The sequence below is a fragment of the Salminus brasiliensis genome, chromosome 22 (genome assembly GCF_030463535.1).
Source record: "Salminus brasiliensis chromosome 22, fSalBra1.hap2, whole genome shotgun sequence".
NCBI lineage: Eukaryota > Metazoa > Chordata > Actinopteri > Characiformes > Bryconidae > Salminus > Salminus brasiliensis.
Window position 1 is genome coordinate 11,482,603 of NC_132899.1, and position 27,362 is coordinate 11,509,964.

The following is a 27,362-nucleotide window of genomic DNA, read 5'->3' on the forward strand; positions in this document are numbered from 1 at the left end:
TTAGGTTGCTTGTTTGATAACTGGGAAATAAACAACACTTTCTGGTTTGGATATGGGAGAAATGATGAACACTTTACCCACCGCTCCAGGACTTTCATCCACCAGCAGCATTACAATTTATTATTATTTAAGATTTTCATGAAATTGACATTGTAACACATTATGTTCTCAGAACATTATGTTTCTCGGGCCTGAGAAAGCCTTGATAAGGAGACTGGGTTCCTAAAACCTTCAGAAGGGCCTTCACAAGGCCATCAACAGAGCAGAGCAGAGGTGGTGTGATTATGAATGTGAGTGACGGGAATAGTGGCTACTAAGCAGCAGCACTAAACCTTAGCTTGTAAACACTAGAAAGGGACTCATTCACACCCTATAGAACTGTGTCCACATTGAACATGTGTTGTGGTGTGCAGGCCGGCCAGGAAAGAAGGAGAGAGGTAGAGATATGATGAGCGTGTGTGGTAAATCAAGGCAGGGCGAGTGAGATTTATTTTTCCGAGTGCCAACATTGTCTGTTTAAAAATAGCCATTCTCTGTGCCATGCATGATGCGACAGCAAAGGAATGCTCTCTGGGGCTTCACTGATGGTCTTCAGAGTGGCAACCAGGTGAGATTACAGCTCAGCTTTCTTTTCAGAGGCGTGAATTGTACTGAATGAAGTACACAATAAGGACAAAAGTATTGGGACACCATTCATTGTTCCTTCTGAAATTAAGGGTTTATCCTGCTTTTGTTGGAACTGTCTCTACTGTCCAGGGAAGGCTTTCCCCAACTCCCCAACCTATCCCAAAAGTATTGTATGGAGCACCAACCATCATTCCAGAGAACACAGTTCCACTGCTTCCAATGCTGGAGCTCAATGCTGGGGGGGGGGCTTTATACCCCTCTAGCCCATGCCTAAAATTAGGCATATTGCCAATAGGATTAAATTTATTTAATCCAGAGAGCCCTATTGTATTGGCAGTACTTTTCACCATGAACCAGACAAGCTGTGTGTGTGTGTGTGTGTGTGTGTGTGTGTGTGTGTGTGTGTGTGTGTGTGTGTGTGTGCACATTGGTGTCAGCAATTGGTGCAACTCAAAGTATCTGAATGCATTCATTAGAAGGGGTGTACACAAACATTTGGACATATAGTGTATCTTGGAGATACTACTGTCTGTCATGCAAGTAACTGTCAAAGTATCAAATTGATGTTTGTGCATTTAACCTTTAGATGTTAAGAGTTACTGTTGCTGTGTTATACTATTTAAATGTTATTACCGAAATTCATAGTTTATTACATAGTTATTACATGTAAATGATAATATAGTCATTTAGTTAATTACAAAAGTATTGCTTTTCAATGTATATTTTCACGATCACTGTCACGTTTTTCACTTTTTGACAATAACTTTTGACGTGACACTTTTTTGACACATCCTTTTTGATATTTTGTAGATATTACACGACGACTGGACCAATAGAAATGCTCTAAAAATTAGGAATACAGTCTTTTTACATTGACTTCCACTGAAATTTAAGAAGGCCATTCCTTCTCTTGTAAAATTGCCATTTTGGATCTATGAGCATTTTGTGTGACAGCGACAATATGGTGTCTGATCATCAAATTACCCAGGTTCCCTGAGTAGATACTTCTCTTGACAGAGCACTTATCAATCCAGGATTATTAAAGCTAATCAAACGTCAAATTAATGACTGTGTGAAACCACCTGGTGTGACCTTTCCTTTGAACCAGCACTGGATGATGAGAATGGACCGTGAGAGGGGGTGTCGATGTGTTACTCCATGAGGAACGTAATGTGAAATGTCCATTGGGGATCAATGTGGTCTCGCGACAGAATATCAGGCATGTGTCTATGTTGTACCAGTTCAGAAGCAGTCTGGAGATGGATGTCCTTGCCTGTAGCGTCCCTCTAGCTTAAAGAAATGTCCCTTTCCTGTTTATAGGTTTCATCCCATTGCTGTGGGGTGCATTTTGCCCAGTGAGTGGATGCCCACAGGGGGCAGAGCGAAAAAAAAAAATGTGTTGGCCTAAGAAGAGGCTATATTCGCCCTGTGAATCATAGGGGCTTGGTATCCGGGGGTGTCCCCTTACACACCATATAAGGGCCCCAAGAACTAGAGTGCTATCGCTTTCTGCAGTGGGGGGCTATTCTTAGGCTGTCTGTCCAGGCCATCCGCGCAGGCAAGATCTCTCCTCTTTCTGTTTTTCAACGCTTTTTCTCACCTATTTTCTGCGTGTAAACGAGGGTGGGGTTCATGTATTTGGTGGCTGTAATGCTGGCATATTAGCAGGGGTGGGGTTGCTTTACATTAGGGTGGACTAGTTGTCTTGTTGTCTTGTGCTGAGCACAGTTTTCTTATCTGGCTGTGCTGAGATCCGCTCACGCCTGCATTATCGCTGTCCGTTGTTGTTGTTATTGTGTTTTAGAGGCTCCTCGGCGCCTGCCCGTCCCCGGGTGTTCGTCCTGACTCCAGGGTGAAGAGCGAAAGAGAAACAAAGGAGTTACTTGACCCAAGACGAGGTTGAACTCTCCACAAAATGAGCAATTACACAGTCACTCTGAATGGACCTGCACCATGGGGCTTCAGGCTGCAGGGAGGCAAAGACTTCAACATGCCCCTTACAATCTCAAGGGTAAGATACCAATCTGTAAAATATACTAAACTATATAACTATAATAAACCATTGTACTCTCTATTCTATTCTAATAGTTTTGTGGGATTTACACATTAACACCTACAGCTATCTACAAGAGCAACCGCAGTTTGCTGCCATAGTTTTATCCATTTTTGTCAAAAAGACCATTTTCTAGTGTTTCTCAGACTTTAATTCACACTCATCAACTTACTACATATCCATATTCATCCATATTCATCCATATTCATTCATATTTGGTATGATTGCATAACCATGCATTGGCTCTGTTGTTGTGTGTGTTGTCATGGCCCGTCCCAGCATTCTCTAACCAGCTATGGCCTAACAGAGTGGTGAAGAGCCGTGGTGTATTTACAGTGGGCTCTATGAATAGCATCAGTTGAGGCAGTCTTTGAGAAAATGAATTTGTGTGTGTGTGTAACTGTGAAGTGAAGTGAAGTGAAAAGTGAGAAGCCCAGATACGTGCAGCAAAGCCCATTAAATGGACCTCCCAGACGGATATTGTATTTGGTTTTTATCAGTGTTCCGTCCTTTAGGGCTTTGCGTTTCATCAGTTCGTCTGGCCAAATAACATATGCTTTGTTCAAGCGCCAGCCTTCATTTGCCTAGAGAGAATAGGCCTAATCTACACACAGGGGACTATCTGACCATGTTTGAAGCTGATCTAAGCTGTAGGAAAAACACCTCTGGTGCCTCAACAGCACCTGAACACTTAATGGCATCTCGTGGCATGCTTAGATTGCTTCGGTAGAAGTGTGTGTTGTCGCTCCTCGCTGTCTTGCGAGTCTTCAGAGCGCTTGTTGTGACTTTTATGGCATGTTTCGCAGAAAGACATTTGAGTTCTGATTACTCACAGATGACGGACAACATTTTAGCTCAGGGCTCTGGAGCATAACTGCTAAAATAGCTGCTGTTTTCCAAGAAACCAGATACTGCTGGAAATGGGAGGGTGCACTTTTAGTGTTCACTGTTATGTGGAGCCAAGCTGATGTAGAACTGATGAGCGTCAGAGGCAGGGAAATAGAAACTGGCTTCTATATATCTTCTATGTGCTTGTTTTGGTGTGGTGCTGCACTTGTAGTGTTGTGCTTGTATGACAATGTGAAGACCATACAACAGGCATCACATCCTGGACAGTATCAGACAGTCAAACAGGAGCAAGATGAGATGGTTTCCTCATCTACTTGGGCATTCTTGGTATTACTGAGCTCTTGACATTCTTCATATTACTCAGATTGAGGAAGGCTCCGTGTCTGTTGGACAACTGCAAACAACTGCCAAGATTCTCAACTCTTTTTAGCATCTATTTACCGTACTCCACAAAGCGTGTTCTTATGCCGTACCACAGGTGTACCACAGGTTTTATGTAGAGGCATGATCAATCAATATAACTGAATATAAGATATGCAATTAAATATAAGATTGATTAAACCACAGTAAATTCCGACCCGCCATGCAATTGGCTGAGACACGTTCTAGGAAACCCAAAGTGGCATGATAAAGCGGCACTCTGGATTAGCTCTCCAAGTATTACTCATATGACACATACACACATAACCCAAGAACAGAGTTTGGTCGTTGCTTGTAATCCTGATGATCGGGAATTTCCGAACTGTTCCTCAGCTATTCTGACTGAAGAGTGTCGTCTGATGATGATGTTTTAGCAGCAGTGTGTTCTAGGCAATTTTTAACAGAATCTAAATGAACGAATCTGTGGTAGAATCGCAATGATACACTCGAGGTTCATGCTATAATGTGAGATATTGGTACTGATATACTGATCTTCACTACAGTACATCACTGGCAATATCTCACGTATTCTCATGTATTATTGCTTAATATTAATCTAATCATATAAGCATATAAATTAATATAAGATTAACAAAGCCTAACAGACACACCTATTTACATGCTTTGTCTATAATTTTAATAGAATATTAGTGTTCATTTTTGTTTCGCATCGTTTTCAAATATTTGAGAGGCATGGTTATTAATATTTGAGAGAGGCATGGCTTGGTTTGTCTGTTTATGTTTATTTTAAGAGATTATTTGATGTACAGAGTTCTAAAGAAATCTGGTGAAAATATATTGCAGAAGAAATATTGCCATGTCTGTTTTTTCCAATATTGTGCAGCACTACTGTACAGGTACAGTTTAGTTCCCAAAAGTACAAATGTACCTTGGATTCAGTTGACGTTAAATTAACACCTCAAAAAGCTTATGGACCGCTGACAGGCCAAAAATGTTATTACAGACTTTAATTATAATTACTAGAGAATAGCCCCACCAGTTTGTCCAGAAGTCGCTGTAGCTGCTGAATAATACACCTTAGTGTGTAATAAGCCTTTCTGCATTGAGGGATTAAAATCCTGACATCTAGACAAGACCTAACAACAAAACTCAACCACAAAAACAGAAATTTAAAGCATTTTAAGGTCAAAACAATTCAGTAATCATTTAGTTATCCTTATTTATAAATACCAACACTCATAATCAAAGTTGCATTTTCTCTTTTGCAGCTGAGAATGTTGGAGGAATTATGTTTCTTCATTTTGGTTATAATTACCCAGACGAGTTATAATTACTCTAATAGGTCATGCTAAACCGTGGCTAAGTATTTTGGCTGACATTTCTCTGACAGTAATGTTACTCAACATAATGTTATGTACAAGTCAGCTGTGTTAGTTTGATGAAATACAGTGAGTGACCTCCAGGGTTTCTTGATGTTTGGGCAGTGCAACATTGTTGAGTAAAACCTCCTCCGCTTTCCTCGCCATCAGTGTGTTGTCATTCTCCCCCAGGCTACCTTCCATTGGGTGGTTGTTGGGTGTCATCTATGCTTTGGTGAAAGCCCTGGCCTTGCTGGAAAAGGCTGTATAAGCAAGTTCTCATTTCTCTGCTGCTGTTTCTGGATAGGTTCTGCAGTTACCACTCACGCACTAATGCAGGATTAAACATCAGTCAGGTACTAAAACTAAAGATACATTCAGTTTCTTCAAGTTTGAAGCAATTACTGTTAAACTGTAAGTTTGAGCAACTTTCAATTAGTTCACTTAACTCATGCGATTAATTTCACTGAATGGAGAGACCTGAATGGAGAGACCACATGATTGTAGCTGAACCTTGTGAGTTGTGAGAGACGTCATTACTTTTGTGTATAATTACCAGTGTATGTGTCCTGAAGATGAGTGTACAATCCCAGTGACAGTGTTTATACCCTCCAAAACTAAAGTTGAGTACCATTTTTTGGTGCGGTAAAGTCCTCGGTTTCTAATATAATCAATAGCGACAAGTGTAGTTTTATGATGTATTGATTCAGACATTCGAATTCCAATGTGTGTGGTCTGAGAGAAACCACATGAGGCTAAATGAGAACCAAGTGTTCTACAACACTGCGATTTTCTATCTGCCATGACATGAACACTGAGCTTGGAAATGCGTTGGCTTCTACTTTAATAATGAGAGTCAATGATTACTTCTATTGTTTCTAGCAGCTGCCATTAAAGTTTTCAGTGTGATGTAGAAGGTTTTGTACAGCTTTGCATTGATGTCAGCTTAGTTTGTGACATTTACTTTGACAGTGTAGTCAACCCCTCTGACAGATGCATCCAATAATAAGTCAAATCAAGCTTTCCCTTGGAATGGCTTGATCGAGTTCAGTGAATTAAAATGGCTGTAATGTATGTATAGCTGGATGGATTTAGCTTTCAATGGCAGCTTTGGAATAAGTGGTGAGTGGGTGTGTGTTCTGAGAGACGAGAGCGTGTGTACTGGAGCGTCGGCCTGCTGCAATCAGCGTAAAACTATGAAACCCGAGATTTGACTGACGGTTTCTGTATAATCAGTGCTGAATCATTATCTAGGACCTGAACTGATTCCAAATAGACCTTAGCTGATTACTGCAGGGCACTGCATTTGTCTGTATTAACGGTAATGGTATTGTACTCCCATTTCCAATCTCATAGACTACATGAGATGCAGAGTTAATGATGTAATGAAAATGTATGATCATATAACAATTTTAACAGAAATGTAGAAAAATGACTGAATAGCACATGGGAATGTCTGTGGCCCATTCTAGAATTTGCAGGTACAGTTCAAGTATGGACATTGGAAGTTGAACCATCATCAACCCCAAGAGAGCACAATTGGCCTTGCTCTCTCTAGGGTGGGTAGATGGTACTCTCGCCTCTCATCACTCCAGTGCAATGCTGGCCAGCACTTTCTGGCACTTTTCTCCAAGCGGTTGCCCAGTGCTGGTGCACTGGTGGTGGTTCGTAAAGAGACGCATATGTAGGAGGAAGCATGTGTCTGTCTTCACCCTCCCAGTGTTGGAAGCATTGTGTGTAATTGGAGGAGAATATGTTTGGGTTGGGTAATTGCCGATCCACAAAAAACCCTGCAAGTTAGACTTTATTATTTGATGTTAACTCAAGTTGAACGTATGAATCACAATAATGTGTGGTGTGGGAGAGATTTAGTTAGTGTCTAAGTTGTGCCTAAAATAAACATCAAGCCTTTTTTGCTAGCTTGGACCATGCCATCAGCATATGAAGATTTGGGAGGAGACTGAGAAGAGGGGAAAGAACTTTGTGCTGGAGTTCAGACAGCTTCTGCTTGTGGTGGGAAGCCAGTCCCCCAGCCCTACCCTCTCTAGTAAATGGAGCCAGGAATGAGAGATAATAGAGTTAAAAGCGAGGAGATGGGGTGGTGCGTTGCGAAGACTTGTCAAAGACACGTGAACAAGGTAGAGACGGTATTTGTAGGACATTAGATTAGAAGGAGGGGCTTAAAACCACCACTAATAGTGAAAGTTTACTGTATGTAGTATTATTTTTTTTTTTTATCTATGAGACCTGAAATGTATGTCCAGTTCCATAACTAACCCTGTAACTGCTGGGTGTGAGTAAGTCAAAAAAGGTGTAGAAGCAAAGGTTGTGTTACACCATATGTCCAAGTGTTTGTGGACGTCGCTTGTAATGAATGCATTCAGCTACTTAGAGCTACGTAGATATTCAGTTACTTTAAGCACTAATTGCTGACTCAGATGTGCAAATGCACACAGACACACAGCTTGTCTAACCTCTGTAGAGAAGGCACCGTGCCAGTGGTATAGAACTACTATAGTATAGGACCTATTGGCACCATGCCTAATGACACATAGGCTAAAGGGGTGTAAAGCCCACCAGCATTGAGCTGTGGAGCAGAGGAACTGTGGTCTCTGGAATGATGGATGGTGCTCCATCCAATACATTTGGGATGAGTTGGGGAGTTGGGCATGAAGTGGATTAGTAATAATCCAACATTCTGATCTCACTCTTGTCACTAGTAATGCTCTTGCCGCTAAATGCAATGCTGCTCTGAAATCTAGTCGAAAGTCAATTCTGGACAGTAGAGACAGTTACTCTAACACAAACAGGACCCTTGATTCCAGAAGAAACAATAAATAAGCAGGTGTCCCAATACTTTTGTCCATATCGTGCATGCCTGTGGGATTACAGATAATGTAGCGAATTTGTTGACAAATGGATTTGTACGGAAGAGGTGACCTTTTTGAAATGTCAGTCTTCAGCCGTTTTTCTACCTCTGTTTTACTGCTTCTGTTTTTTGTACTAACCATGATCCACATTTAATTAAGATCTGCCGATAGCCTTTGCATTACAGACATTCTAAGCAGTCGTACTAAATAAAAGACTTCCACAGAGATAAACACTGCAGTGTAAGAGCATATGAGTGTGTGTGTGTGTGTGGGGGGGGGGGGGGGGTGAACACTGGAGTTTACACAGTACAGCTTCTTCTTGATGAAGAACCGTAATTGTGACGCTACAGTAAAACACTGTTTAGTCAGAAAGCGAGCGGTAGGCCAGTTTTCATTGTGATTGCTTTGGCTTTTGGACATAGTGGTCCTGCAACAATTGTGCTGGTGATTCACTCACCCTGCCAGTTATGTTTGGATACTTTGACTCATGTTGACTGACATTAAACAAAGGTCAGACCGGCACATGCAGATGCAGTGTCCAAAAATATGAACGGCACATAGTTTGTAAAGGATAATTGATGGTTACACCTGTGCAAGGTCAGCCTCTTCCCAAACAGGCTTCAGCAAGACCACACTGGGTAAACATTCAGAAGGGCATCTGCAAGCTGCTTTAGGGTGTGTGTGTGTGTGTGTGTGTGTGTGTGAGAGAGACAGACAGACAGACAGACAGACAGAGAGAGAGAGACAGAGATAGCGCAAGAGAGAAAGAGAGAGAGAGAGTGCAAGAGAGAAAGAGAGAGAGAGAGTGCGAGACAGACAGAGAGAGAGAGAGAGAGAGAGAGAGAGAGAGAGAAAGTGTGTGAAATGGATTTCTGGATAAAATGAAACTTGGATTATGATAAGAAGCCTGGCCACAGTACATTTCAGCCACAGCACCGATAAGAGCTTTAACAAATTCCCCCTCTGTAATGATGTATTTAGAAACAGGCGAGTGGAGATTTTGTCAGAAGATCTGCAAGCTCTGGACTGCTCAGTGAAGTGCCTCTAATAGCGGGAGAGGTGCTAGAATTAAATGTCTTCTTAAAGATGATCAAAGGACATGATAAAAGACATTACCATTAGGCACAGTACCTTCTTGGCACTGTACCTTTCATATGTTTTTGGCATAGGCAGCATTAATGGAATGTTATTAATTCTTTAGTTGGGAACATGAACATCTACTATTAGGACTGTTTTGTACCTCTGAGGATACATTAATGGCATTTGCAGAGACAAAATAATTATAGGACATGACAGGTTAACCCTGAGCCCTAAAGGCCTGTATGTGAGCCCAAAATATATAGTTTTTTGCCCTCAAACAACTAAGATTACATATTAGTTCCATAATCCTGAATACCTGAATCATTTACAGCAGTTACTGAATCATTTATAGCAGTTACTGAATCATCTATAATCATTATTAATTAAAGCAGGTACTGAATTACATTACTAAATCATCTACAGACATAAGTAAATCATTTATAGCAGGTACTGGATTATTTATAGTCATTGCTGAATCATTTATGATTATTACTGAATCATCTATAGTCATTGGCTGAATCATTTATAGCAGTTACTGAATCATCTATAGACATTGGCTGAATCACTTGTAGCAGTTACTGTATCATTTAATGGCAGTTATCTACAGTCATAACTAAATCATTTATAGCTAGTACTGAATCCGTTATAATAGTTACTGAATAATTTATGATTGTTACCAAATCATCTATAGTTATTGGCTGAATCATCTATAGACATCGACTGAATCACTTATAGCAGTTACTAAATCATTTATAAAAAGGACTAAATCCGTTATAACAGTTACTGAATCCTTTATAGTCATTGTTGAATCATTTATGATTGTTATCGAATCATTCTTAGTTACTGTTAGTTACAGTTACTGAATCTTACTGAATTTCTAGTTGTTATTGAATACTAATATCAAAAGGCCAGGGGACAAGAGTCAGAGAAGTGTCTTTATTCATTCAACGGTATTTGAAGGTACAAAACCTACTCAAATAGAAGTAACAAAGTAAATATAACTACTCACCACCCACCTCTGCATGTCAGCATGTCAATGTTTTGTCCAATAGAGGCTGACTTGTAGGTGACTGGGGTCAAGGCCCTTTCTAGCATGGTGGCATGTGGTCTAGAGGTCTGTGTGAGGGTCTGTATAGATATAATTAGCAAACAGCTTTTACACACATGATGATCAGTACAGGATAATTGAGGATTGTATGAACACGGTGCCTTAGGCAGGCCATCATCATGTGGAATCCTGCAGTGGTCAGGTCACTGCTAAAACGATGTTTACTAATTAAAGATGACTTTAGCCTGCTTTTCTGTTCTCTCAGACTTACAGTACATTACTGTACACAGCCTGCTTCTGCTGTGCCCCCCAGAAACATTAATGTAGAGCTTGTTTCTGTACAGAACTTTTTTTTATCAAAGCAGAAAGTAAGGGAGTGTTTCTACATTAATGAAGATATTACTTGAAGTTGCCGGAGTGTTTATCATGTGCACAACAGGGGTGATGTGGAGTGGAGCTAATTCATAAATCCCTCCTCTGTTAAGATATTTGGGCCAAGTTTTTTTTTTTTTTTTTTTTTTTTAATCCCACCCATGGTGTCAACATTTTGTACCGTTTGTACTTTTTAATTAGTTTTCGCATCTGGTTTAGTCAGACAGGCAACTAAATGGATAATAAAGAACAGTATTCCTGAGAAGGGAAAGGCAATTCTGTCTACTGCATTCACATCTCCCCTGTGACCTCATCCAGCATCTTAATGACGAACGCATTTCCCTGCATTCATGCTGGAACCCACAGAATCTGATTCATCGTTTGTCATTATTATGATTTCATATTCCATTAGCTACATTTTTAATGAAACACCTTAAAGATAGGATATTGCAAAATATCTCAAGGACTAGATGACACGCAGCGCATCAAGTTGGTCCTGTTTCCAAAACTGAGAGTAACAGAATGCCAGAGCGTTCTCCAGGCAGATAGGCATTTCCATAGAGCAGTCAGAGTGATAAGCCCTGAGCTGTTCAGCCTTGATGTCTAAAACGAAACTGACTGCTTGGGTAGCATGGGAAGACTTTGACATGTGGCCATGCCCAGGGCTCAAATGCAAACACTTCAGTCTGGTGAAGCTTGGAAACTCAACCGGGAAACTCGTAAACTGGTGAGAACATCACATTTGTTGTGCGTGTGGCATAGATACGAGTACAGCTCATTCAAGAAGAGCAGTGGAAGGGATGCACATGGTAGCCCCACTTTGCTCAATGGACTGTGTGGGATTTCAATGATGTTCTTTGCTAATGAAGGAAAATCAGCTGTGGTAGGATAGAGTGGTTGGGGTGGGAGGCTGTCACTGTCAACTAACTGATGCACCCCCGGGGTTTAGAGTATATGTGGTTCTGTGGCTGAGTCAGGGATAGTGTTGTCTATAGTGGTGAGCGTTAAGGTTCTTTATAATCCTGAGTGGACAGTCAGTAGTGATGTAGCGGCAGGGCTTTAAACTTGACGGGTAGTGCTGCTGATGTTTCTGTTGTAGTAGCAAAAAAACATTCTACTACAGCAAGAGACACCTATTCATTTATTATTTATTTATTAATGCAACTATCTGATCAGCCAATCATGTGGCGGCAGTGCAACACATAAAACCATACAGGTAACGTTCACATCAACCATCAGAATAGGGGAATAATTTGCTCTTATGGAAATATGATTTTGAGCATGGCATGGTTATTGGAGCTAGACAGGCTGGTTGAACTGCTGATCTCCTGGGCCACTGCAGTTATTATTGATGAGGGAGATCAACAAAGAATAGTCAGGCTACAGTAACTCAGATAACCACTCTGTACAGAGGTGGTAAACAGAAATGCATCTCAGAATGTGCAACATGTCAAACTTTGAAGTAGATGGGCTACAACAGCAGAAGACGTCTGTCAGCCAGAAACAGAAAGCTGAGGCTGCACTGGAAAAACATGTAGCCTGGTCTAATTAATCTCATTTTCTGCTGATGTATTAGAATTTAGCAGCAGCAGCATGAATCCATGGACCCCATCCAAGCTGGTGGACGTGGTGTAATGGTGTGGAGAATGTTCTCTTGGCACATTTTGAGCCCATTAATACCAGTCAATCATTGCTTGAATGCTACATACTATTTGAGGATTGTTGCTGACCTTGTGCATCCCATCATGGCCACAATGCAATGCTACTTTCTGCATGATAATGCACCAGGTCACAAAGCAAAGGTAATCTACAACTGGTTTCATGAACATGACGCTGAGCTCGGTGCTCAGATCTGAATAATACAGAATAGAAAAGATCTGGAGCCCAATTCATTTACTGGGGAAATTCTCGTCCCGGTATTCTCCCCTTAATGAAACACCTTGATAGTTGAGATGTTTGGTGGGTGCTGAGTGGAGGGGCGAGGGTCCCGAGGGAGCGTGTTGAGTAACGGCAGCAGGTGGGAGAGTAACGGAGCAGGGGCCCCAGCCCGGAGGCTCAAATGGAGGGAGGCCGGTGCCGTCAACAACACTCTTTATTTTTAACCTTTAACGAGCTGCCTGTAAGTCAGGTTACTAAGATGAGGTTTCGTTCACTGGTTGAGTCTGATGATTTGGAAACTCTCTTAATGCAGGTGTGATTGAAATGTCTGACATATTTGGCATATGTCGGGAAAGTGATATTAAGAAACTAACCATCTGTTGGGAAGGAATCAAGTTCTGAATGGAACCACATAGAAAAATATTGATGTTATTGGAGTCATGACATTTTCTTTGGATAATGCTGATATCCTACTGTGTTCAAAGTTCAGAGATTGGTTTCAGATTCCAGTTACTGAAGCACCAAACACCTATAACATCTTACAATGTCTTACTAAACTCATTTATATTTAATACACTGCGCACCAAGTAACTTACTGGGTCTTCTACACCTAATAGCTAATCATGCCCACCAGCAATGTACTTTTACTTACACGAAAGCTATAATACAAATAAGGTAATCATTGCTGATACAGTGACAGTGTCATGAGTGCAAACCCAGCCTGTGGTATGGTTATTTAACAGAGGCTTGTGGTGTGTGTCCACAGATCACACCGGGCAGCAAGGCGGCCAGCGGAAACCTGACCCAAGGTGACATCATCATGGCCATCGATGGGGTCAGCACTGAGGGCATGACCCACCTGGAGGCCCAGAACAAGATTAAATTAGCAATCCACAAACTGAGCCTCACCATGCAAAAGTAAGAAGTATACACTACATATTTACATATGCTCGCTCTCTCTCTCTCTCTCTCTCTCTCTCTCACACACACACACACACACACACTCTGCAGGAATGAAAGATAGCTTACATGCTTTCCGACACCTTAACATAATTCAGAAACATGGCCATGAGATATCACCAGCGTATCCTAAAGCCTTTGCAGCTGCTAGCATGCATGAAATAAATACAATGAGATGGGAGGGGTGGGGGTTGGCGGTCTATAAAGCATTTCTAAGCTTTTTAATTATTGTTGTTCCAGCTCAACAAAAACACACTCCGAGTAGCTCAGTGGTCTAATGAATGCACTACCACTATGGCCTGAGGGTTGTGAGTTCAAATCCTGAGCCATTCCACTGTGCCATCAGCAACCAGAGTCCAAGAGAGCATAACTGGCTATGCACAGGCATCCGTTGTCAGGTCGGTGAAGCTGGGGACCAGCCGTTTTCCTCCAAGTGTGTCGGTGGCTGGCATTGTATTAATCAGAAGACATATGTATTAAGTACTTACTTTCCTAGAGTTAGGAGCATTGCTAGTGCTAGCAGGAGCTACATAAGGGTGGGTTAATTGGCAATATCAAATCAAAAGAAATAGAAAAAAGACCTACAAAAAAAAACCAGGATGAGGATGTAGAACAAGGATGGAGAACAAACCCTCAGTGTCTGAATTCAGCAGCAAACCCATGCCAAAATCTCACGGCATGACTTCTTGTGTATTATTGCGTGTATTAATCCAGTGAATAACTATACAACATTTCCCAGAAGTACTGTGGCAGGAGCTAAACATGAATGGGTTAATTCACTGTCAACATAACCCTTTATGACTGACCTGAACATGAGATCGGACATAAGCCGCGCACTCAAATCAGATCCATAGCATGACTGCTTCTGAGCATTTTCACAAATCATGTGTGAGTAGCATACATTCGACTATGAAGCCTACTGACAGCTCAGATTTACTTCATTTTAGGGAGCCATATAGGGAGTGTGTCCTCCAAAGGCAGCTCAGATCTTCTTCAGCAAGATTAATTTAACAAGACTTTTTCATGCCTCACAAACATGGCCTGCCCTCGCCTTCCCTTTTTGCAACCTTCCCCATCTGTGGTCAAAGCCTCAAATGTTATTCGTAATCCTGGAATTTCAGCAGAAAGAAATGCAAAGGAAGTTTCAATCACATTTCAATCCACTAAAGTTACACAAGGAAGATTTAGATGACCTGGGCTGTGATTATTACCATTATTGCCATTATTAAGAGCAGCATGCTAGCTGATACCTCTTCATTATATTTAGAAATATTTTATGTCTTTCTATCGATCTATCTATCTATCTGTATATATGTATATATATATATATATATATATATATATATATATATATATATATATATATATATCTGTCTATCTATCTGTCTGTCTGTCTATCTGTCTATATATCTGTCTGTCTATCTATCTATCTATCTATCTATCTGTATATATGTATATATATATCTATATATCTATCTGTCTATCTATCTATCTGTCTGTCTGTCTGTCTGTCTGTCTATCTGTCTATCTATCTATCTGTATATATGTATATCTATCTGTCTGTCTGTCTGTCTGTCTATCTTCCCTTTTTTGCCCTTATTTCAATCTAGTATTTGTTTTTGTTTTTTTACGTTGTGTCAAGATTTCATAGTAAATGGACAAATAGAAATGATTTGGAATAAAATCTTGTTACTTTGACTTCAAAAGCTTTGACTACTGAAAGCTAAAGAATCTTTTTCTCCTGTAAAGTTATCATTTATTTCATATTGTCACATCACAGCAACAATATAAAACTGGCAAAAATGTATTGCAAAACCCTGCAATTGTTTTCTAGTAAGAATGAATCAGATTCTAGTAGGCTACACTAGATTGGAACAAAATGACTGGAAATGTATGTTGTGGTCAGTACTTACATGTAACCTTCAGGTAAAAGGAACTACATAGGAGGGTTGTGATCATTACTTGAGAACAGGGTGAGAAGGTCACAGTGGTATTGTTATGGTACTGTAAAGTGAAAAGCTTTTTGAAGGCAAAAGGGCATTTTTGAAATGACTCTCCTAACCTGCCCTTTCTTTTGAAACACTGGACCAAGGCCAGTCACAATAGCCACAGTCCAGGCTCAAAGTGCTAATGAAACCTATATATTTAGCCTCATAGGTGGCTGAAGGGCAAGGCTCCTAAAAGGAAATTCATCAAAGGTCAATCAAACCCAGTTAACTGTGAGCTGAAGGGAGTTTTCCCTTAATGTTTTTTTTTCTTGGTTGTAAAGCCACCTCACCATTCCTTGCTTTTAGCTCACTTATTGAAAACATCACATTTGTTGGAAGAATCCTTGATGCAAGCTTCCATAAAGCATTCATAGTCATTTTCGTGTGTGCTGAAGGCTACAGTGTGTGGTGCTAGGGTTCCAAGAGATGTTCATACCTTATGAATATTATCATTGCTTGATGACACATCATTTAAGCTATTCCACTGTATCTTTAAAATGAAAGGAGAGTTGAGCTGCATCAGCAAAGTGCAACGTTGAATCTGAGATTGAGTATGACGGCATTGACTTTTTGATCCTGCCAGGTCAAGACGTCCTGCTCCAGTGCCCACAGCTACGCCAAGAATGGACTCCCCCATGCCAGTTATTCCTCACCAGAAGGTAACGTCCCAATGCAGTTAACCCCTATGCAGCAAATGTGTTATACCAATGAGGTACCAATGAGGTACTCAATGAAAGTGTGTGACCTCTCTCAAGACTGTACAACTGTGTTCAAAAGTATGAGCATGTGTTTACTGCTGAGGGCAAGATCCTTTGCTTACCCTTTCAAAGAGAATACTGCTCTTGCTTCCGGCAAGTCATTTCATATAAGTGGCTTTATAAGTCTTGAGGGTTCCCCAGCTCAGAGAGGGGTTAGTGGTCCAAGTGGAAATATGCAATATGCCACCATAGCCCCCCTTTCTTACTTTTTCTCTTTATTTCTTTCCTTCCTTCTTTCCTTTTTTGGCTGTGTTCTGGCTCCCTCTAAAGGGCCCTACTGGTAATGCAATGTCAGATAAAGGCATGAACCCTGATAACTAGAGGTCTATATAGTTAGAGGGCTGTCAGAATTGCAAAACTGTCTCATTGGTTCATCAATTTTTCAACTGTTCCTCTTTCCCGTAGTGTCTTTCACATTGTTGTCACTAGTTTCTCCTAGATTTGTGCATTTACACTGTATTTTACTCAACATTTCATCAATCAAGGAAACTGTGGAAGAAGAGAATGATGAAGCTCCAGAGAAAAGGTTTGGCATTCGCTTGGCCAAAACAAACTCCAAAAAGTCACTCTTTCCACAACCTGAGGAGGAACAATCTCCACAAGACCAATTAGAGATAGCTACCTCCCCCCATCCTGGCAAAACCCCACCTCCGGCTTGCATTTTTCCTGGGAGTGGGGCACAAATCACTCCCAGCCAGAGGTGGCAGTATAACTCTCCCATAGGCCTGTACTCTGAAGAGACTGTGAGGGAGATGGCCATGCAGCAGGGCGCCTTAGATGGCATGACATTCTTGGGGTAGGTAATGTTACAAGACCCAACCCAAGTATTTTTGCCTGAACCACCATCACCCACCCACCTTAGTGTACCCATGCACTATTGCTAACAGTCAGGGACCGATTTGAGGAAGACTACAGGGGCAAACTCAAATACGCAAAAATGGTTTCTTTCGCTGCAGTCTCTCTTTCTAATGTCATTTTAAATGTAGGTCCCCAACATTTTAGATATTGAGAAACAACCTATCTGCTAATATTAAGGAAACATTTAGAGAGATTTACACATCAAATTAATTTGGAGAAAGAGGAAATTCCTCTTGTCCAGGAAATGGCATAAACCTTTAACTACACTAAATGGACAAAAGTATCTGTAAGGCTTTCTTTTAGATTTGTGTGTTTGTGAGGTCAGGATGTTGGATGACCACCACCCCACGTCATCCTCAACTCTCTAACTCATCCTAGAAGCACTGGATGTAGCACCAACCATCCTTCCAGAGAACACAGTTCCACTGCTCCACAGCTCAATACTGGGGGGCTTTGGGATAAGGCATGGTGCCAGTAGGTTCATGTTTATCTGCTCCAGAGACAGTCTTCTCTACAGAGACTAGACAAGCTGTGTGCATCTGTGGCAGCAATAGGTATAACTTGAAGTAGCTCAATGCATTCATTAGAAGGGGTGTCCAGTTCGTAAGCAACCTCTGGCACTGTCGTCAAGTCCAGTCATTTGAATCCACCATCTACCAAAAGGAAACAAAAATATCAAAAAATTACCCACACTGTTTAAGACCAGAGAAAAACCCTTAATTGATATTTGATGACTTTTCCTAAAGTGACCCCAACAGTAGAGAAAGCAAAACATCTGTAGACCACCAAGGTACAAAGACCCAAGGACTTTGGACCCTTAGGACACGGGGAGTACACAGAATGTTAAGATCACACAAGGGTTAAAATTTTCTTTCAGTTCACCCACTGCTAAAATTTCACTAACACAGGATAAGAAGAGGTGTTGGCTGGCCTTACCTGCACCCTCCAAGCACAGCCCCCCCACACTCACACACACACACACACACACTCACACCGCCCAGCGCCCTGTTCAACCAGACTGGGGCAAAGACTACTCAGAACATTCCGTAATTACCTCTGCACATTCCATTCTCACATGCTGGCGCTCAGCTGAGAATGTGCTCGATGGGCAGGCACTCTTGGCTTACCTGGCCATCCTCCTGCTCACTGTAACCCGAACATGCTCCTAATGGAGCCAGTTCTGCGTGTACAACTCAGTGTATTTCCAAATGACCACATACACCAGTTATTTTCATCCTGTCGGGTCTGGATTGGCCTTCAGTATATTGCCATGCTTGATGTGCTTCAGGTTGTGGATTACACCAGAATCCCTCTTAACCATCAGTCAGATCAAACTTGAAAATGTGGATCCAGCTTTGGCAACTTCTCCTATGTTCCTCAGAGAGTCGGACGCCAGTGTCCGTCTGTTGTCTGACACAATAGCTTAAGAAGCACAAAGATGTTTCTAATTTGGTCTGTCCCGAAACGTGAGGGCATGTTCACACGTGACCCCAAGCCTGGCACGAAGGTAAGCCCTCTGCAGCGAGGGATGCGCTTATCATGGCTGTACAGAGGAGTGACCGACCCAGCAGGCTCTTTTAATGGGTCTGGAATGTCAGGGCTCTTGTTACAGTGTATCCTGAATAGTGTCCGACTGCAGTTATCCTGTCATATATTCCATTTTCTATTTGTAGGGAAATCCTAGCAGCTACATCACATGTCCTGCTGAAGTGTCCATGTGCCCAACTTTTACTTTGTACATTTTTTGTTCTTTTTGATCAATAGTTCCACTATTGTACAATGGATGGTGTGTAAGAAATACATCTACGGTGTAGATACAGATGTTACATTTTAAAACCCTTATCTGTGGCACTTTTGCAGTGCATCACAATGTTTAGTGGAAGTTCACTCTATTAAGATCAAATCTGGGGCAGGTTGACCATGATATTAAATAAACACTGGTACTAAAGCAGAGAATACTGATTATTGAATGTTAGAGACACGGTTTCCACAGTTTTGACGAGGTTAGCATTTGGGATGTACAGTGTAATCAGGACTATCAAATGGGTACCGATTTCTGTACTTAACCCTTTAAAGCCAGCTGTATCATATTTGATACATATTTAATTTTTTGGGAACTAGCAGAACATCAGGAAGGTAAGTACATAATGAATTATCTTATTAAATAATATACAAGTAACAACAGTAATCTAAAATCAATGTAATACATCATACATAATTAATTACATAAATAAGAAAATTAATGAGGTACATGTTTCCTGCTCCCTGATGGATTATAAAAAATGTAAAAAATACATAAAAATGGTAACAAACCTAATATTTTGTGTTATTTTTTGTTATGTATATGTTAAATATACATAAATATATACATATTATAATTTACCTTACATGGTTTGTAGTTGTTGTTTAAAAACTGCTGAGAGCAATGAATTCCCAATGTATCAAGTATGATACAAAATAAAAGTCATAAATGCAATTTATATATATATGTATATATAATTGCTCAGTAGTCCAAATAGACAGTTTCTTTTAAAAAGAAATAAAAATAATTGAATTGTCTGGCAATTATTTCATGGCTATAAACAGTTAATACTGAAACATCATCAGCTTTGGTTGCTTTACTTTGAGTGGGTCTAAACTGTCCTTTTTATATAAAATACCAGTAGAAATAGCTCAACATTACGTGGAAATATATTTACATTAATTTAAGCGTTAAAGCTAAGAATGAGTGTGTGTTCTTTCTCTGTTCAGGTTTCCATTTCAGACACACACACAGTTTTAGTACAGCAGTGGTGATCTGTAAATCTGGACTGGTTTTAGGACATGGCTCTGCTCTTCATGTTCTTGTTCTCTGGCTGTGCTGCAGCAGCCCAACTCCTGCTCCAGTCAATCATCTTAGTAGCCCTAACAAACTGGAATGTCACTCTTATGAGACAAGTGCACCAATAATAACCATTATTTCCATCATGTGACAGGGGAGAGGAGAACGCAGCGTTGGAATATTTCTGGCTGCTGTTGTGTGTCCAGGTTATTGTTGTGTTTCTTCCTGGGAACTCACATTTTGTTCTGGCTTTCATTAGCCTGCTTGGCGCTGGAGGGGATTCTATTCTACGACCACAGCGCTACAGAGAAGCTAACACTGATTCCTCTGTCTCTCTCTATCTGTGTCTTATTTCTTTGCCCCAGGTCATTGCCAACACAGCTGCCAAGTCAGTATAATAACCGAGTGTATAATCTTCAAAGTTTGCTGGAGTGTTTGTGTGTGGGGGTGATTCTTCAATTGGGGGCTCTTTTAATCTTAACTTTTGAAAAATAAAATTAGCAATAATTGTTTTTCTGGTTATGTCAAGATAATATTTACATTATTTAACGTAAAGGCTTAAAGCTACCCAGGACTGAGCTTATATAGCATTAAAACAATTTATATTTATTTCCCAAGTGACGGTGCAGAAATCCAGATCAATCCTAAGGGTTCACTTATTGTTTCTTCCTTTACGGTTTGTTGGTAGTAAAGCTCTCTACTGATGTTTTACAGCTATAGTGACTGAAAAACAGTGGGCATTAGTTTAGACTGTTTAGTTAAAAACAGATAAAAAAGCTACTGATGATGAAAACCTCTCATTACCATCACAATCCGCTGTGTGTTGGTAATGATTGTTTGCAATTATCACTGTATTATGCATTATCACTGCAGTGATCCCTTTTTCAAGGTTTTTTGTTTAGTTTTTTGGTAAAATATTACCGTAGCAGTATAAGCAGTAATGATGCTGAGAAATCTACTCCATGATCAATAAAAATACACACATGACTAAATGACTCACTTTTCCAGACATTAAATTGTCACTCATTTTAAGCATAACTTGGATGCTTACAGAAATCACAGGCTGTTATGATAATGACAGCACTGTTGGGGGTGGTGATATATTGTGTAGAAAAATATATAATTTATTATAAATGTATACATTTATAAATATAATTATATATTAATGATTTTATCCTGTTTTAATGTTTGAGGGGTTTTTTTTGGAGCAGAGAAGTTTCAAAGTCTGGGTTGAGGACAAGACAAAACATGGATGTTTAAAATATAAATAAATAAATAAATGTAAGTAAATAAATATTATATAAGCTATTTATTTTGTATTAAAGTATTTTTAACATGAATTTAGAACCTGTGGACGTTTTCCTAATTGAAGAATCGCTGTGTATGTCTCTGTATTGTACTCTATGTGCTTGAATGATACTGTGGGTGTCGTTGGTTTGTTCTCTAATGTACTGGAAAATATACGGGATATTAATGAGATATTCTGTATATTGGACCCAAATAATTATGTGCATTATTCCATTGTGGCTTAGCTTGAGGCCTTGGTTGCAGTGGGGCGAAATACTGCATGCTGTTGTCTCTCCACATTCAGTAGCAAAAACTAAAGTATGCTATTGAAAGCCAAACACATGTAACGTATAGTAAATGCATAAAGCGCATGCATTGATTATACAGTACATGAAACATCTGTGTTTCATACATATTATCTGCAATGATTTTGGTATGATTAATGGTTGATCTGCATGCTATGTGCTACATGCTACATTTGCTGTCATTCTCATTCTCAGCAATACTGTACCGTAGTGGTGTGTGGTGGTTTCTTTGTGGTGAATTAGCTCTTTGACCTAAAGAAAAACCCAAAACAACAGACCAGTGTCAACTCTGTCAATCCACAGTGCATATCTAGTAAACTAGCTGCTATCTGGACTGAATATGGTTATCCCACTATTAGATGTTAAAAGGTAAGTCAGCTCTCAGTCAGCTACAATAACCCACCATTGCGCTCTCTCTCTCTGTCCATATCTCTCTCAACCACCTCCCACCTCCCACCTTCCACCCGCCACCCAAACCCAAACCTGGACACTTCCCCTTCTTCTGCCTCCTTGCTCACCACCCTCCTGGCCACTGACAGCCAAGAGTATGTCCCCAGCTTCAATCCCATTGCACTGAAGGACTCTGCTCTGTCCACTCACAAGCCCATAGAGGTGAAGGGCCCTGGTGGCAAAGCCACCATCATCCACGCCCAGTACAACACTCCTATCAGCATGTACTCACAGGACGCCATCATGGACGCCATCGCCGGCCAGGCTCAGGCAAGAGGCAGTGATTTGAGGTGAGTGTTTTTTGTTTTTTTTTTATCAGCCAGAGCTTTTTAGACCTCCTTCTAAAAATTGCCCTCTAGTTGTAAGGTGTGACGGGTGATGTTGTCAACTGGTTTGAGAGTTAGAACCAGCACAATTACACTGCCTGGCTATTACAACTGTTTTTCCAGCTTTGTACACAAGGGGGCATCGTTGATTTCTTTTACCTCCAAGAGGACAATCAGTGTGTCACATGCAGAATTTCTTCTCCAGTACTTGGTTTGCATTCCCCTAATTACTGCCAATTCAGTCAGTTCAGAATCACACCAGTATCATGAGAGACCCTCTGCATCGTTTCAGTCCACTTTCCCATTCACTCTGTGCCACATGTCCAAGCAGAACACAGCACCGATACTCCCACTCTCCACAATGGCCACTGAAGAGTGCATAGGTCCAAATCTGAGTGTTACTGGTTCAAAAGACACAATGGAGCACTGGAACACTTTGATTGACCAGCAGAATCACCAGACCTCATCCCCAATTGTCAATCTTGGGCACATTAAAACAAGCTCTAGCTGAAATGTAGACCCAGTTTATGGAGGGCTGGGCTAAAAAAAGGACACAATCTTATCACTACAGATTTACATTTACAGCATTTAGCTGACGCCCTTACCCAAAGCGACTTACAAGGTTACTCATATTACAGAGGTGAGCCAATGTAGTGTTAGGAGTCTTATTGGTGTAGCGCAGCACAGTCACCCAGACCGGGAATCGAACCCCAGTCTCCCACATAGTGTCGTAGCTTACTGGCAGGTAGTGGTGTTATCTGTTGCACCACACCAACCATATACAGATCTGTTTTAAAGGTAAGGGTATGCATAACCAAGTATTGGAATGAAAATTGTGGATATTCTTTGCTCTGAGGTGATGCACAATTTTGCACTATATGCACATATAAAACTCAGAAGTGCCCAGATGGGAGTGTAAAGACATTTGAGCCCGATTCAGGGTCAAAACAGTAATTTTGAACTCAACTCCACTTGCAAATGCAAATGCTTTCTCAGATGGATACACTAGAGGGCACCATTGATCAGTTCTAACATTACCACCAATTTGCTTACAACATGCATCGCTGCACCATGTACACTTAAAGGTGCAGATTTTCTGCATTGGATTTCTCCCCACTCCATAAGACCAAGAGAACAAACAAGAGTAAATGGTAAAGGTTGGGGGTAGAGTGAATATTCAGGCTGCCATGCTATTGTGTGTCTGTGTGTGTGTGTGTGTGTGTGTCAGTCAACCTCATCTTTCCTTTCCTCTTCCTCCAACTCTATCACTCCATCCACAACCAACCACTCAACATATCAACCAACCAACCAACCACACAATATTCCGCATCCTTGCTCCACACTGCTTGTCCCATCCCCCTTGTGTGACACGGCCCCATATTGCCCCTCCCCATCCCGGCTCATCATGTGGCTATCAGTGGTGAGGACCCTGCTGCTGGATCTCCTTTGGCGTAAGTAGGCTCAGTCTATGCAGAACCATCTCATACGCTCAGCTGTGTCTTCTCGTCTCAGGTCTGCTGTAAATCATTGTCAAGGGTTGGTTGCACCAAACAGCAGAGTATGCTCTCCCCCTTGCTTGTGTTTGGGTATGTCTTATGCTATTTCAGTTATACACTCCAGAATAATGCATACCTTCAATGAAGTAAAGAGATGCCAGGATGCCAGCCTGCAGAGCAGTGGTTCACAGTGGCTGTGTGGTGTATGAAAAGGAAATGTTCTGAGTACATCTCTGCCCTGATATACTGCAGCATCTAACACACTGTATCACAGTAGCTTTACTGAGCACATGCTTTGGGCTTTCAAGATAATCTCTTGCACTATAGAATTCCATAATATTTTAGATTGAATATCTTATAATATTACAATAGATTTCCATTAGTACAGCTGTAAATACAATTGTTCATGATGTACCAAAGGAGTAGACACAGTTCTGTCTCTTGTACACAGGTGGTTATAGTACTGATAATGAATGAAAGTCCATTTAGTAATAGTAAATGACGCAAATAAAGTAAATGGTAATTTGTTCATTTTTCAATACCCTTCTCCGCCTGTTTTGGGGGACAGTACACTCCCCATCAAAGATCCTCTGGTGGACAGTGCTTCTCCAGTTTACCAAGCTGTGATAAAGCCAGAGGATAAGGAGAACGAGCTTTCTGAATGGGCTCGTCGTGCAGCCAACCTGCAGTCCAAGTCCTTTCGCATCCTTGCCCACATCACAGGGACCGAGTACCGTAAGTGCTGTCTGTTTTCTGTCACAACGCTGGACTAGCATATGGTGGCGTACTGCGTGGTTATGCTGTCATGATGTCATCCTGTACATGTTTACTCATCACAGCCTTATTTATCTTATTTATGCTTTCAGTGCAAGATCCAGATGAGGAGGCTCTAAGGAAATCAAGGTATTCTACTCTGCTTGTTCCTAAATGATGTGAGAGATGGGCCTGAGAACAAAGTCTAGCTTTTTAAATGACTGTGAATCTAATGTTTGTCATTAAATTCACTCTACAGGGAGAAGTTTGAATCAGAGGTAAAAGGCCCACGATTTGCCAAATTGAAGAATTGGCACCATGGCCTGTCTGCACAGATCTTGAATGTCCAGGAGTGAGCGTTACCTAATGATGAATGATGGACATGGGTTACAAAGGCAACAGTCAACCAGGAGGAGAAGTGGAAGGCAACACGATGAGGAAAGGCTGTAAAGGGAAGAATAATGTAGTGGCTGCATTAAGAGTTAAAGTAGTAGAGTAGTGTGCATAAGCGAATTCGATAAAGCTCTCCTTAGTGTTCCACAGTCATGTGTCAGTATGTCTAATGTATCGTCCTGCCAATAAGAAACGGCAGTGCTCTTTTTCCTTTACTTTTCTTTTCCTGTCTTTTCTTTCTTTTCTTTCTTTTCTTTTGGCTGTTAATCCTAAACTAAAATTAATCGTTGATGTACAAAGGCAAACTAGAGAAAGGTGAACACATGTATACTATGCAATGCACTGCCATATCTCATGCAAGCATATATTAATCGAATGTACTGTTCTTCATGTGAATAAAACATTATTTCTTTTATCCAAATCAACAATACGGGTGTTTTCAGTGTGTCGTTGTTTGGCTCTGAGGATCAGTATGTCATAATGTTCACGCCTAGAGGTAGGGCCGCACAATACTGAAAGAAAACTGATATTGCAATTTCTTTGGCAGTTTATATTGGAATAAAATCAAAGGAACACAGGAATTTTCACCAGATTGACCATTGATTCAACATGTCACTATTTTAAATAATGCACTCCATGTATCCAAGATTGGAGTAAAATAAACAATATTGGCCAGATGTGATCTGGTAGATATGATCATGTATAGGATCAAGGATCTGTATGTGTGTCTCACTTGAAGCCGGCTGTGTAATGTGCACACGTATAGGTAGGGCTGCACAATACTGAAATACTGACATTACAATTTTATTTGGGGCGATTTATATTGCGATATTAAAAAATACAGGATTTTTCACCAGATTCTGACAGAAGTGAATTATCCAACATGTCACAATATTAAATTATTATATTATATTTAAATTATTATTTGTCATATATGAAGTGTCTCTGAGAACAGTGTGATTTTCTTTTATCAAACAGCAAAAACGTTTTTTAAAAATGTAATGGGACATATTTCAACATATTGTGCAGCCCTACATACAGGCAAGGCAAGGCAAATTTATTTGTATAGCACCTTCCTCACAGAGACGTAATCCTAAGTACTTTACAAAAACACAGAAAAATACATAACACAAATAATAAAAGCATTTTAAAAACATTAAACGAACAAACTAACAATTGATGCTTTCACCCACTGGGCAGCAGACCAGCCTCCAAGCTGTTAAACAATCCTTAGGATACCTATGCTAGCAAAAAAAGACTTGAATAGTTGAATATTTGCCACACTATTCAACATCTATAGTGTGGGAAATATTCAACTATTCAAGGCTTTTTTTCAAAGATATTCAAAAATATATGAAAAAAATGACCTTTCAATGGAAGTCAATGTGAACAGATTTTATTCCATGTCATTTTGGAGCATTTCTATCATAAATGTTGATACAGCACAAATTGGCAGCAGCCAGAGTCACATTATGTCAAAATAATAGGAAAAAAATAAAAGATGGGAATTCCAGAATGATTGGCATCTTTGGATTAGAATATGGATTTAGATGTAAGAAGAATTTGGGGAACAGCTATAAAATAAGTTGCTTGTTGTACGAGAAATAGTTAACCTTAATAAACCAGGCAGTGTCTGTAGGAAGTAGCTCCACGCCTAAAAGAGGACCTATAAGTACAAATAATACTTAAAAAAATCACAGGATAATAATATCAAACATATTCTTCACACAGTTATATTACAATATTGTGTTCTGGACAGGTCTTCGTTTGAGATTCTTGCCAGCACCCACTCTGCACTGTAGGTGGCAGCAATAAGTCATTCAAACTAAATTCATCCATTTTTTTAAGAACTTGAGACATGCACTATCAAAGCTACTGTGGTGTAAATGACAACTCCAAAGCACTATATTTTAAGTACTGACAGATAATTATCTCAGGAAATCAGTAAATTGCATTATATGGACAAAAGTATTAGGACACCTGGGGATTAAAAAAAAGTTCACCCTGCTTTTGTTGGTTTAACTGTCTCTACTTTGCACATGCAATTTATTCTATTCTCTCTTTTTAAAGAGATATTTATCAGATTGCGTCGGTAAATGGAGGAACTGCAAAGTAAAAATGTCATTGTACAGTGTAAACTCTTGAATCTTGAATCTACTGTCCAGGGAAGGGAGGATTTCTATTAGATTCTAAATCACTGCTTTGAGAATTTGATTACATTCAAGATTTTGGATGATCACCACCTCACCTCATCCCAAAAGTATTGAAGTATTGAAGCACCATCATTCCAGATAACACAATTCCACTGCTCCACAGCTCAATGCTGGGTCCTCTAGCCCATGCGTGGTATTAGACATGGTGCCAATAGGTTCATGTTCATGTGTGTTTTCTTCTCTGAGAATCATATTTAAATACACAGGATTATAGAGATGAAATAAAAGGAAATGTTAT

At 40.3% G+C, this 27,362-nt stretch overlaps 1 protein-coding gene across 1 annotated transcript; it reads left to right on the forward strand.

Moving 5' to 3' along the window:
- The first annotated feature begins 2,453 nt into the window (after positions 1–2,453).
- Positions 2,454–25,681, forward strand: ldb3b (LIM domain binding 3b). The gene is given in 10 exon segments (XM_072667932.1): positions 2,454–2,638; positions 13,283–13,434; positions 16,048–16,123; positions 20,267–20,289; positions 22,033–22,233; positions 23,688–23,720; positions 24,334–24,500; positions 24,632–24,668; positions 24,778–24,876; positions 25,678–25,681. Coding segments are annotated over 10 exon segments (888 nt in total). The 5' UTR covers positions 2,454–2,542.
- The last annotated feature ends 1,681 nt before the right edge of the window (positions 25,682–27,362 follow it).